The 14,757-nt window shown below is 37.7% G+C and overlaps 1 protein-coding gene across 1 annotated transcript in view; it reads right to left on the reverse strand.

Annotated features, from left to right (window-relative positions):
- Positions 1-14,757, reverse strand: part of pcdh15a (protocadherin-related 15a) — a 412,089-nt gene that overhangs the window by 217,459 nt on the left and 179,873 nt on the right. Inside the window, exons 15-16 of the mRNA XM_055162873.1 lie at positions 13,410-13,542; positions 12,036-12,115 (exon numbers count right to left, since the gene is read on the reverse strand). Of these exons, the coding sequence (XP_055018848.1) occupies positions 12,036-12,115; positions 13,410-13,542 (213 nt within the window). The remainder of the gene's footprint in view (positions 1-12,035; positions 12,116-13,409; positions 13,543-14,757) is intronic.

A 14,757-nucleotide genomic window follows, 5' to 3' on the forward strand; every position in this document is an offset into this window, starting at 1 on the left:
TACAGGACACATACAAGTTTTTCTCATTCCCAGTATATGGACAGGCCATACCTCATGTGAAAGCTCAGGACCTCAGAATTCCCTCACTGAGCTCCAGAGGCTGCACTAGCACAGATTCATGTTTGGCTGCAGGTGCTGGGGTTTGAGGAGTCAGATCAGAGAATCCTTTAAGATTTAAACCAACTGGATTTCAACATTGAAACTGCCAACCCAAATGAGAGCTTGTGTGAGCCTCACTCTGCTTCCTGATTTTTTCTTGAGAACCAAAACAAAAATAAATCAGTACAATTGTTAACAGCAAAATCTATGTTTGATTTGAACATGTCTGCCTCATATCTGGGAAAATCAATGTCTTACATGAGATTCCTTTCATTCTTTATTCATTGTTGCATAATTTCGATAACTGGCAAGATTTCACAGACTGGGGATTAAAATTCAATTGTTTACGCTCATTCTGAAGACCACCTGAGTAAAGGAATGGCTACAAGTGGCAGCAGCTGAAGCAAATTTATTCAAGAAAGAAGCTTTTATACACAACTGGTGGAGTGTAATATTCTCCTTATGATAATAATAATAATAATAATACATTATTATTATTATTATTATTATTATTATTATTATTATTATTATTATTATTATTATTATTATTATTATTATTATTATTATTATTAATAATAATAATAATAATAATAATAATAATAATAAGTATTGACAATGTTCAAGGTTATTTTGGCTTTAATGATAACCCCAACAGAGAGCTGAAAACCAGTGTTGCATCTATCAAACACACAAGCACACACCTAACATGACAAATATTGCACTACACCATGCACAAATACAGCAATTATTTGCCACCGTGATAATTAAAAACACTCTTTATTTCGACATTAGAATTACATTTTCAACATTAACCTGTAATACTTTCTTTTATATTACCATGTGGCCTTATAAGGTGCAATATCAAAAATGTTGAATTCTCTCATCTAGTTTCATACATAAGGCGCACCAGATTATAAGGCATATTAAGCAAAACAATGGACGACACTAACCGAGGCATCCACCATTCACTGGCAGATCGCCTTCTTGTCTTGGTGAATGTGTATTATGAATGTGAATGTGGGTGGATGATTTAAGATTGTTTTTTTATTTCCTATGAGGACTCAAATATACATTGAGTAATAATGTGTTTAATGCAGCTTTGCAGACATTTGTTTACGTTTTACAGAAACAAAAATTAAAACCATGTGGCTAATTTGCATAAACTATAAGCGCTTAAAAAAACAGCTCGCTCCTTGTGCGTAGATGTGGTCAGCTTCTGTCGGACTAAAGGCCACGGCTCAGTAGAATATATGTGTTCCTTCTGTGACAGAGGATGTGCTGCTGATGGTGAGTCTGTTCTGTGCTTCTATTGCATTAAAGATAGTTCAAATGAAACTTTTCAGACATTATAAGTCTGCAAATCATAATCATAGACCATATATATAAATGGACATACAGTATATTCTCTGTAGCATTTATTTGATGTCATTCAGGTAGGTTCAATAGTGGTCCATGTGCGTATACAAGTCTATGTGGTGTAATACTTGTTCTGTTACAGCTCAAGATTCTAAAGCTATTCAAAATGATTAATTTCTGACCTGTGAATGTGAATTCTTTTATGAATACTTGCTCAAATGACTATATAGTTTCAATTCTACTTTTAATATTGATTAGAATATGATATCCAATCCTTTTGACAATTACAATGAATGAATCAATGAATGCATGTATTTATTAAGCTATACTAACCAACTTCATATTTACTTACTAGTTGATTATAACTTTAAACACATTTGAAACTGTATGCATTGATATTCTATCTGAAAAACAAATCCAAGTCAGCATCTTTATTAGTCCCAAACTTTAAAAACCGTAACCACAGCAACCCTACTGTCAACAAAAATATTTTCTTCATCCTCCCATGAGCCTGGAATAAATAAAAACATATTTTTTTCACACTTTCTCCTTTGGTCATATTTTTGTCTCTCCAGCAGCCCTCACTCCCTTTGTTGGCACATTTCTTCCAAGTGCTGCACCACTAATAAGCAAAGTATGGTGCACCCAAAGGCGAAAACAGAGGCACGCTATGCTCACTTTGCGGCGTGCCAAGAGAACCTACTCATCATAAAGCATCTCCCGGGGGGATTCTTATTACTGTAAACTGACAAGGAACACTGCACAATAATCTATACTCCATGTAACTACGCATACAACTGCAAAAATAACAGATCATTCTAGCTTTAATTTAACAGCAATTGACGCCACGCACAGTTTTATACGCTACTTACAGCTATGATAAGGACATCGATACAGGATGGTTTACAGGCTTGGAGTGAGGAGCAGGTGGGCTGTTAAAATTCCCCATTTTGTCTTCTCAGGCTCCCAGCGCGCTAAACTACACACGGAAAGATTCATGTTTTCTTGTGGATTCATGCGGTAAACAGCACAGCCCTCCACACTCGCTTGGGTATATATGGTATAATTTGGCTCTCTGACATTACGCATACAAAGGAGAGGGTGCGGAGGTGTGAGGGGGAGAGGGGGGCATTTCAAAGCACAACGTGAAATTATCTGCACACGGCACAAGCAAAACACGCGAAGAGGCATGCAAATGTGAATCTCGACATATGGACGGGGATACAATAGCATCTCAGCTCGGCACGGCAAATGAACGTGGGATTACTTTGATGTTATAGAATTAACTTTAAAGTGCATTACCTGTACCATGGAGATTGTATTGCTTCGTCTGGAATATCCCACAGTACGGCGTTATATATCTATCTAGGATTTTGTTTTTATTTATTTATTGTGCTCAAAAGACCTTAAAAAACATTGTTACTGCACATGGGCACAAACAAAACGTGAAAGTGAAGAGGCATATAATGAACACATGGGAGGAAATACAGTGGAATCTCAGCTCTGCACAGTAAGTGACAATGGAATGACTTGCTTTTGTCTGCAATATCCCACAATACGGCATTACATATCTATCTAGCATTTATGTCCTTGTGCTCAAGACACCTTGAAAACATTGTTACTGTGAGCAGGGTCACCTATCCATAGATCTGACTTGTAACTGTACAGTTTATTGTATATCTAATGTGCAGCAATTCATGGTTCACAGTTCTGTTTAGGTGTCTGATTTTCAACAAAAAAAGGTAAGAGAGACTAACAGAAAAACTGTTAGATTGTGACGGCAATTTTATGTGCAAGAGATTTGCAATTCCAACTAAGTCAGTTCTTTATGGCCAGATTGTGTTAAAACAAAGCTCACATGAAAGTCCATCAGAGCCTCAGACAGAGCAGTGCCTACAGTTAACATCCCACCCCCAAGTAATATTGCGCAGAGCTCCGCACTCCACATACAGGGTTAACCACAGCTGACGTCCGATTGCACTTTGCGGACACCCTGGTCCACAGGGCTTGGGGTTCTCTCAGGGGAGGTCCTAGATTCCAAGTCCTAGTCCAAGATTAGTCCTGGTTTGGACCTGGTTTAGATCTGGTTTAGTCCTGGTTCAGGTCTGGTTTAGACCTGGTTCAGTCCTTTTTCAGCTCTGGTTTAGTCCTAGTTTAGTCCTGGTCCAGTCCTCAATTCAGTCCTCGTTTAATCCTAGTTTTGTCCTGGTTCAGTCCTGGTTCAGTCCTCCTGGTTTAGTCTGCAGTTCAGTCCTGGTTTCGCTCTGGTTCAGCCCTGGTTCAGTTCTGGTTTAGTCCCTGGTTTAGTCCTGGTTTAATCCTCTGGTTTAGTCCTGGTCCAGTCCATATATGGCACAAAAGTTCAGCATTTTCGCTCACTGATTGTTATTTGACAATGCATAACTGACAATCTGCGACAGTTATTTTGGTGAGAGGAATTTAAAAGTAATGCAACAGTAGCATATTGCCTTATATTTTAAATGCAGTAATATTGTAATGTAATAAATTACTTTGAAATGACAGTAACAAGTAATAAATAATGCATTACAGTTTTGAAGTAACTTGCCCAACAGTACATTTCACTCTAGCGCAAAGATATAGAATAGCAACAGTCTTTCCTCCAGAATAGTGTATTCTAATAATATTTATCGAATGGCTTATTGCATTAACCTTATTGTCAGTTGTGGTGATGAGAGACTTGACATATTGATTGACCTCGCTGTTACATTGTTTTTATTAAAGCCTCTATCAGTAACACAGCCCCATATTAGAACAAAGGCCTGTCTATTCAGGCAGAAATCCAAACATTCATTTACATGATCTGCTTCTCTCATCTCCAGTCACAAGTGCATCGCTGTGAAACTCTTGCCAATATTTTTTGCGTGCTTCTAGAATAGAAAATGTGAGCATACAGGGACCATAAGATATGAATATGGTAATGCAATGTTAATGAAGATACATCAGTGTAATTATTATAGTGGTAGTGATAATTCTTGTTATACTGAGTGACAAAGTTTGAAGTGATTAATTATACATAGCCTGCCTCTATAGTATACATATGCAGCTCTATGGGCTTAAAGTGCTTTTCACTAAAACAGTTGCTAAGCGAGATTGTGCAGGGCCCTCCTAACAATACGCATACGCAATTCAAAACAATATGTAATGCATTTCTCTCAATACACTTTAACAGTGCGTGTCAAAATGTCTATGGGCTTAATACTGATTTGAAATAAATGAAGCAAATTAATTGTATAAAGTTCATTTCAAACTCAATTTTCTTTTATGCTTGTGGTGTGGGCAACCTTTGATCACCCCTGCAGTACCAGACCAAACTAAAACATAGTTACAGCATTAAAGGTTGTATGGAGGATTTTTTTTAGTTTCAAACTGTCAGTCAAAGATTAAAATACCATTACAGAGACGCAGCAGCTTTGTAATTATGTTGACCAAAAAAAAAAGAACGAAAATCTATCAACTGTGGACGTAGTGAGGCCAGATAAACATCTACCTCATTTTCTATTGGCTGTTGGGTTGTCAATCAAACTCCCTAGTATAACTGACTCGTCGGAGCGCGGGGATTATGTGGTTTACGCAGCGGTTCTTAGAGGCTTTTTCGAACTGTCGCTTCCTCGCATTTCGCACAAAGTTTGTCGCGACGGCGGACGAGAATCCACGCAAAAGAAAGTCCGTTTTTGAGGTCGCTGAAAGAAGAAGAGAAGAGGAAAAGGAGCAAAGCCAAACTGAGGTGATTCTTGGAGATCTCGTCCAGCGATGGCGCGACCGAAGCAGACGAAGGGACTAAAAACTGACGCGTCGGTCGCTGAATTACTTCTAGACAGGAAACTTCAACAGTAATTCTGAATGCGCACAAGGACTGTCGCTGTATTTCTCTTCCCTTAAAAAAATCCTCTATACAACCTTTAACATAGTAACATCATGATATTCAAAACTGCACTTTTTAAATTTTGGGTGATTTTTCTTTTCTTTTTTTTTTTATTCGTGCGACTGTGACAAAGATTAAATTTAGAACTGTTGTACAACCAAAGACAAGCTGCACCTGATGTCAGACGTGTTTAGTGTCTATTTTAGAATCTGCTCACAATAAACAAAAGAGCTCCTCAGAAGAGAAGAACATTTTCTTTCATTTCCTCATTTTCAGCTTCAGCTACCCTGGACAATTACAAAGACGTTAGCACATGGAGCCTGGAACCTAATGTTCCTCATGTCGTGCAGTGGGCACTAGAGTTGGGAATCACAGGGTCCCTCATGATACAATACTCGATACATGGCTCACGATACTGTATATGTAATCATCAATATATTGCACATGATACTCTGTGATATATTGTTGTTTTTTTAAGAACGAAATACATTTTAGCAACAATATTTCTTTGTTAAACCACTACCTGTGCAAAGTTAATATGAAATAGATCTAATTTAATCACCAAAACAGTAAATATTCAAGTATACTGCGTGAACAAATTTCCTTCCACTAAATCTGCAACAAATAGTGCAGTCACAAAGAAACTCTTGCCAATATATTGATACAGCAGCCCACGATAACGATACTGTATCATCAAATTTAGTATCACAATGCATCAGTATTTTGACATTTTTGCACATCCTAGTGGACACCAAGCTTTAAACACACAACAAACTTTCTGTTCTATCAATATCACCGTCTGCACCGACTATGGGAAGCACCTCCTCAGTTTTCGAATCCTTTTCATAGGCGTCAGTGTTTAAATGTGTGCTGTGTAAATTTGACTGGCAGCTCGTCATGCGTCATCACCCAGCTGAATACCCATAATGCAACACTGTCTGGTATTGAAGTGCACAAAGAAGAGATCTCTCAACTCCGCTGCGTAAACCTGACTATTTCAGAAGTCTTGCCAACAATTCAGAGGAGCAGACAGGAGTTACACAGCCAATATTGCCAGTCAAAATAGAAAACTAACAAGACAAAATGGCTGGCAGTGTACATGCATTTTTCATGTTTTTTAGTCTATTGTGTGAGCTCAGTATTTAGCAGATAAACAAATAGACCTTGCAGCTTCATACAGTAAACACAGTCAAAATATTGATCCATGAATACTAATATGGTTCAATATGTGAAATGCCAGGCCCGCCCCAGCAGCTACAGCAACCACAACCGTCAGTATCTTGGATTCAAAACAGGCTCAGAAAAAACAAAAACAAAACTATTGAGCTATTTCCTTTTAATCATCAAGTTCTAGAGTGAATACGGCCTTGTTTTAGGTCATAGATCCATTATCTTAAAAAGGAAGGATAATTAAAACAACAGCGCATCTGTCTATCCTAAATAAATGGTGAGTGTTCCCATTTAAACAGAGCTTTTCAACCTTCAAGTCACTCAAAGCACTTCAGATCCACTCACCCATGCACAAACTAGTGTACATAATCATTCAGGGTTAGCAGTTAGTGCCTTGCCCAAGGACACAACATCAGTATTCATCTATGGAAGCTGGAATCCTCCAACCTGTGGACCAACGGATATGTCACCCTATACGCACTATATGAGATTCATTTATTAGCAGCAATATTTTACCAGTGCTCTGTACGTGGTCTTATTTTGAATTTCTTAGTTCATCATATAAACCTAACATCCCTCATTCTCCCATTTAGTTTCTAGTAAGGTGGACATAACATTAAAATCAAATTGTATGATTTATTTATTCACATAATTCTCAAATATTTGTTTTTGAATTGTGGCATGTTGTAAGGACATTACTTTTGTTTTGAAACGCTGATTTTAAAGCTATATTACACAAAATTGATTATTGTGCGCTTCAAACCGTGTTATAATGTTGTTACTTCCTCAAAAACATACCCTGAGTTGTGTTTTGTTTCATTCACACATGTTTGAGTAATTTTTTATTATACGTCCAAAGCTCAAAATCCTCTGTTCCACCTTGTGATGTCATGTACTAGTCATTCCTAGGTTAACAGCTACCGTTTACCTTTTGTTTAGTACAGATTGCCAATTCCAGAGAGGATTTTAGTGAAAGGTGTAAGGAATTTAGTGAAAGGTGTAAGGAGTTTAAATGATTTTAGTGAAAGGTGTAAGGAGTTTAAACACAGTGGAGGACTTCCTGTACCACATGACATCACAAGACAGAACAGTGTGTGTTCCAATTGAGGGAAGAACCCAGGCTATATATGTAGGATTTGCATGTTAAACATGTGAATGAAACAAAACAACAAAAACACTGAGACTGCTTTTGATGAGGAAAGAACATTACAACAGATTAGAAAATACCGTAATATGGACCTTTTACAGGGACAGTGTGGAATTTTGGACATAGGACCTAATTTTCTAGTTAGCCAGAGTGTTGGATACGTGCGGAGACACTTTTTAAAATATTCCATCCAGTCCTTGTAATTGCAGAGGTCACTGGCGCTAGGCTAGTGCATGTCAATGGCCATAGTTAGCCTGTCACTAAAAACAGTCTTACCCACTCCACAAAACACCTGAAGCAAATCTATTATTATGCCAGACTGTTGATGTAAATGTTTGTGTTGAGAGAATAGTGTTTGAAATAAAAATAACCTTGTATTCCATGAATCGTCGCATGTTGAGGGACTGCCGTAAGATAGGTCTAGGCGATATCTGTCTCCCTCTGCCAAGCTTTCTATCAGGAAGTACAACTCACTGCTGCTGCTGCTCAGATATACAGTAAATACTTCAAATGCAAGGTTGAGTTTACTTCTAAAATTATTCTATCAACACAGACATTCACATTGACATTGTCTGGCGTTATAATAATAGATTTTGCTTCAGGTGTTTTGTGGAGTGGGTAAGACCGTTTTTAGTGGCAGGCTAACTATGGCCATTGACATGCACTAGCCTAGCACCAGCGACCTCTGCAAATACAAGGACTGGATGGAATATTTTAAAAACTGTCTCCACAAGTCTCCAACACTCTGGCTCATTAGTAAATTCCAGACTGTCCCTTTAATATAACAAAGAATTTGAGCCTATACCAAAAATAAACCCATTGACATTGAGTTTCTACATAGTAACAAGTCTAATAGTATAACTTACTAATAACTTAATTATACTACAAATGTTAATACCAACACATGTCGATAGCAGTAAATTGATCTAGGTGACATTTTCCAACAATAATTTAAATGCCGCCCAATATGAATAGATCTGTATGCAGATGTGGATTTTCATACAGAGTTTTTTTCTAGAGAATACAGTTATGTAAATACGCTCTCGAGTTCTGATACTGTATCTAATACATATACAGGGTTATTTATCACTGTTGAGCCAATCTTTTATTCATCACTCATCCATCTTCATGCTCTCAGCCGGTGCTCTTTATTTAGCCCATAATAAGTCTATCTGTACTCTTTACGTGCTGACATGTCATTATTATTACTGTATGGGGAGCATCTGGAATGTGACAGAATAGTCCACTTATCCACTGTCTCCATGCGAATGTCTCTAACCTCCATGAATGTAACAAGGCCCATTTAAAATGATGTATAGAGGGCTCATTATTCATATTAACTGGATTTATACACATACTAGTACACTAACAGTCCCACAAGAGAGCTCCATGTGGATGTGGTGAAATGGAAAATTATGTTTAAGAGCAGTACAAATGAGAGAAGTAGTCATTGCATTAACCGTATTAAAGGTCCTATGTTACGCAAAATTGACCCTTGGGAGCTTTAAGTCATATTATAATGCTCATAACCTCATCATTTCGCTCATTTTTATTTATTTGGTTAAGTGTGTTAGGGCAGTACTGCATTTCTTCTCATTTTTCAGCGTACAATCTCAGAGAAAAGTGTACGTGCAAAACTAAATCCACAGAAACGTTGACCGTAAACTGCAGTGATCTCACCACTCTAACCTTTCGCCAGAAATGCTGCAACAGTCATGGCTCATATAGCACTTTTATAAAGGTCTCCATAAACCCAGCTCGCATGTCACATCCAGCCTAATTGAACACATTAAAAAAAAGAAAAACACACTATAATCTTACTCATAGGTGCACCCCTATTGATGCTGGTATCAGGTGCTGGCTCCGGATATTAGTTCCAGCACCTTGGGTCAGAGCTGAGCTGATACATTTGTGTAATAGGACAATTTCAACTCAGAATGTCTCATAATGTTTGAACTAGTTATTTGAAGGATAAAGAACAGTTACATAACAGAAAAGAAAGTAGTTTAGTTCTAGTTTCTGCACTTGTATTGGATGATATCAGGCTGCGACAGATACTGAAAGTGATATTGGTGTTACTGAAAAAGCTTTATCCGTCCTTTAATCTTCCTTCGTGTTTTGTTGTATTATATTGACTTCATCAATAGCATTTACAGTGTAATTACTACTATTCATTTCACTACTCAGGGGTGCTACAGGCATTTCGCAGCATGGCGCTTACCAGAAACTATTTTGATTCAATCCACAAGAGCTATTTGAGAAAACAGACAGACCCCAGCTCCGAAAGTGCTCCAATTAATTACTCTTGCTTTTAAAAGTGGCGTTAAAAGTTAGCGGTGTTTTAACCAGCAGAGTGTTCTAAAGGCAGATGTACAATGCAGGCTGTCCTTGTTTGGCTGGAGACTGAGGATGCAGACAAAAGAGGCGCTAATCAATTAGTGTTCAACGTGTCTGGCATTTTCAGCTCGCACACAGCTTTTCAGTCTCAGTGCCGGAGCCTCCTGACTGTCCCATTGACTTCGCTTATGTAAAGCCTGGTAAAAGCACCGGCCACTTTCAGGTAGACCTTTTTCTAGCTCTCGAACAACGCTGATTTTTTACATGTTAATGTGTCTGAGAACAAGGGAAGGATGAGAGGAGGTATCATAGACCGACAGTGAAACTTCTCGGGTGACAGTAGCTCAGTGGGTAGAGTGTTTGTCCAGGTTGCCTAAAACATCACTGGTTGAGCAGTTAGATCCAAGAGATCCAAGAAAAGCATTTTAGTTAGATTAGTTTATCTGATTAACCTGAATTTCCCCCATGTTTGAGCAAAAATTTGTCATTCCCCAGTACAGATAAATGATATAAGCAACTCTTGTGGTCAAAATAAATCTGCTGTGTACTGTCTGCATCGAATTGGAAAGTATTTTATTGTCTGGTAATCAGAAAGTGCACATTAGCATGCAAAATTGTTCTGTTTTTTAAGTTTTTCAGTCAGTAAAACTCAGGTGAAACGCGTGACAAGACAGGAACAGGAAAGAGAAGATTAGAAAAGATTGATAGCTGCAGTCACATAGCACTTAGGAATTCTGATTGACTAGAGAACGGTTTTCCAAATGTGCTTCAGAGAAAAGAAGCCTTTCTCTTTGCAAAATAGAACTTGCATTATACTATACTATATACTAATTTACATGTTACCCATTTGTTATAGAACATCCATGGAGCTCTGTCTGTCTCTATATAAAATTCTTTCCAATTTTGGTACGTATTCTAGTACCTCGTTCAGTCAAACAGTAATAGACAGACTACAGCTGACCTGAGGCACCACCATACCAAATTAACACGTTCATACAAGGTTGGGTGAAGTGTCTTGCTCAAGTGCAGTTTGACATGAGCTCAGTGTGGCCTTTTTAAATGAGCTACACTATATTATTTACCCTTATATTGAGTTTGAATCACAGCAGCAAACAAATTGTGTGGGTAGACTTCAATAGCGGTGACCCTCTCTGATGTAACTGGCCCCAGACACTCAAGAGTAAAGTGTGCAGTGTGGGCTGTATTGCCCAAGGGAACAACAGCATCCTGCACTTCAGTGAGATTTGAAGCAGCTAGCCTTGGGTGGTAGCACACAATCCATGTGTCACAATGTTTAAGTAATAATTCATCTTTCAGTTTAAACTTTCCATTTCAATTGCTTAATGTATATATATGTTTTGTATTATCATTAATAACGTAGTAAGAATTTGGCAACTAAATAAACTGGCATTCTGTCAGAAATACTCCTCTATCCAGTGTTTCCAAACCACAATTTGGAACAGTTTCAGATTTTAATGAAATTGAATTGGTATTTTGAATGAAAATGTAAATGTTTATTTACATCTCTGGGAATGTTTTGAATGAACTGATATCATTAACAAGGAATTAAAATATTGGTAATAAATGACAGTACTACTAGTAGTATATTACTAGTTAACACATTTATTTGCTAAGTACCTGCATTAGGGGGTACTTTGAGTGTGAGACAGAGCTTAGAGAGTACTCAAGCAAAAAGCACTACTCTATCCTGTTCCCTCATGTTTTTAAGCAAATCAAGTCTTACATGGAAGTGTGCAAATTCACAGAACACTAGTCTAGGTTTTTGTTTTTATAATAAATAATAATTAAAACTAAAATTAACCATGACTGTAACCATTGCCAAAATAACTATTAAAAAGAACATGTATTTTATAATGTAGGCGGTACTTGGAGTGTGACATAGAGCTTAGGGAGTACTTAAGACAAAAGCACTACTCTGTCCTATTCCCCAGTTCACCTTGTACAGTATATTAGGCACATGACCTTCCCCACACGTGCGCAGGTGTAGCAGCACAAGCAGGTTTAAAACAGGCTCAGACTCACGTTCGTGTGAGGTTGAAGATTTGCTGGGGATCCCCTCTCACGATGGTGTATGTGATGGGGTCATTTTCCCTGTCTGTGGCCTGGAGGGAGAGAACAGACACACACGGTGAGTTTGACCCAAGCAGATGCTGTGGATGCTGGCTACAAAGTGAGAGCCGGAGGGCAAGGCACGGCTGGAGAATAGGTACTGCCTGTGTGGGTAAATACAACACAAACCTCAGGTCAAATTGGATGTCGTCTGACATAAAATCGGTCCTGCCCTGGATGCTTATTCACAATGTATTTTAGAGCTAATGCTATGATATATTTAAGTGTCACATGCCATTATAAAACGTCTGAGTCTGAAGCACTAAACTGAAGTCTATTTCAAGCCACTGCATAGTAAAAGAAATTGTAATAATGAATACATATATTACCAGATATATTAGATGTCTTTTTAAATCAAACTGCACATTTGAAACGGCCACGCAGTTTCCTGGTTACAAGAATGAATTCTCATAAGACTGATGTATTTAAACAAATTAAGTCTTACATGAAATTGAGCCGGTTCTTCCCTGAACATTAGTCTAAATTGTTTGTAACATCTACTGAAAAAAATGAAAGGTCTCATAGCAGCTTTTGTTTTTAATAAATTATCATAATTAATATTAACCACTTTGTAGCTGTTGCTGAACATAACTATTAAAAGGAAAATGTATTTCATTGTGCATTTAATCTAAAATGTCCTATGTCACGCAAAACTGACTCTTTAACCGTGATTTAACTCATGTTAGTTAGTTGTATTGTTTCATTCACACATGTTTGGTTACCTTTGTTATTAGTCTGTTTATTATTAGTCTGTCTACATGCAAAGCTCAAAATACTCTGTTCCAGCTTGTGATGTCATGAACTGGTCAAATTCAGTTAACATATACTTTTTTTAAAACGTTTATTCAGTAGAGATTGACATTTCCCAGGATGAAGTTATCCAAATGATTATAGTGAAGGTGAAAAGAGTTTAAAAACACAGTAGAGCACTTCCTATATTACCACGACATCACAAGAAACAAGAAAGTGTGTGTGCTTTTTTTTTCTTGTTTGAGAGAAGAACTCAGTCTATATATGCAGCATTTGAGTGTTAAACATGTGTAAATGAAATAAAACACAACTCCAAGTATGAAACAACATTATAACTGGGCCCTTCATTATTTTTGATTACAATTATTTGCTTGTATTTATTGCCTGCTGTATTTGTTTGTACATGAAGGATTGCAATTAAAAAACAAATAAGAATTAATATCAAATGTAAACCTCATGAGATAATCAAATTGCTATCAAGACATAATTGTGCAATATCGAATCCTTCTGGAGAGGTTCCCATGTGTAGCGACTCACCTGCAGATTGAGCAGAATGGCCCCTATCCTCATGGCCTCGCTGACCTCCAGGCTGTAGCTGGCCAGGGGGAAGCGTGGGGGACTCTGGTTGTTTGGGGGCAGCACCTCGATGTACACGGTGGTGATGGAGCTCCTGGAGGGAGAGAAGACACTCATTATCTGCCTTCTCCATCAGAATAATAAATAACAGCCTTCAGAATAAAGCAGAGCCCATCAAAGTGGTGGAGGGAGAAACTGATGGATTAGCTGTGGACTAAACATACAAGATGGGTTCTGAGAGGCGGTTTGGCTTTAGTAAAAAACACAATTTTGCTAAACTGAGAGACTGTTGTGAACATTTTGGAGAGGCTATTCTCTCCTGATGATGCTGTCCAGGAGTATGCTGTGCCAATCACTACGCCAAAATTTGAGATACAACTTGAAATTGAATAGACAAAAACTGAGTGTGATGTAATGCTGCTACTGCTACTACTACTACTGTAACACATGTGAAGACAGAGGCCAAAACTTGTGAGTTTTATCGAGTAAGAAAGCTTTCAGAAATATTTGTGTATATAGGAGAGAAATCCGTGCATATTTGGCCGTAGTTGAGCATAAGATAAATATTCATAAACTCTCAAACAAGTCCTGTCATAAATAAAATGTACTGTGTGTATTTTATCCATCAGAATACAAATTGAGAAGTTATGACATCAACAGTTACAATCATGAAATAAAAATGTACGATTACTCCTGTCCTGGTTCAGTCTTGGTTCAGTCCTGGTTCAGTCCTGGTTCAGTCCTGGTTCAGTCCTGGTTCAGTCCTGGTTCAGTCCTGGTTCAGTCCTGGTTCAGTCCGTATGCGGCATCTCGATCCATGTTTCGTCTGCTCAATAAATAATGCCTGTGAAGTGTATTTTTGACCGTAAAGTTGCGTCTGTGAATTTGTATTTTTACTGAAGAAAACACATATTATAATCGTAAATTTTCATTTTGTGATTGTAATTCTTGTTGTTGCAACTTTTCAATTCGTATTCTGGTGGAAATACACACATTACATTTTATGCACGACTGGACACATTCAAGAGTTTTACAAATATTTATTTTATGCTCAACTACAGCCAAATATGCACGGATTTCCCAAATATACCTTAATATTTCTGAAAGCTTTCTTATTCCATAGAGTTTAATTCCGAAAAGAGAGAAAAACGGTTTTGATGAGTAATGGCTTCTCAGGACTGACGGTTAACAACAGCGTACACTTACAGCAACTACTACTAAAACACAATTTCATTACAAGCCAAAAACAGTACTTTGGGTTGTTTTCTATACTGTTAGACAAATTACACTTGTGTACTTTACTGAGTGC

The sequence above is a fragment of the Boleophthalmus pectinirostris genome, unplaced genomic scaffold, assembly GCF_026225935.1.
Source record: "Boleophthalmus pectinirostris isolate CB_2022bp ecotype Guang Dong unplaced genomic scaffold, ASM2622593v1 HiC_scaffold_5, whole genome shotgun sequence".
NCBI lineage: Eukaryota > Metazoa > Chordata > Actinopteri > Gobiiformes > Gobiidae > Boleophthalmus > Boleophthalmus pectinirostris.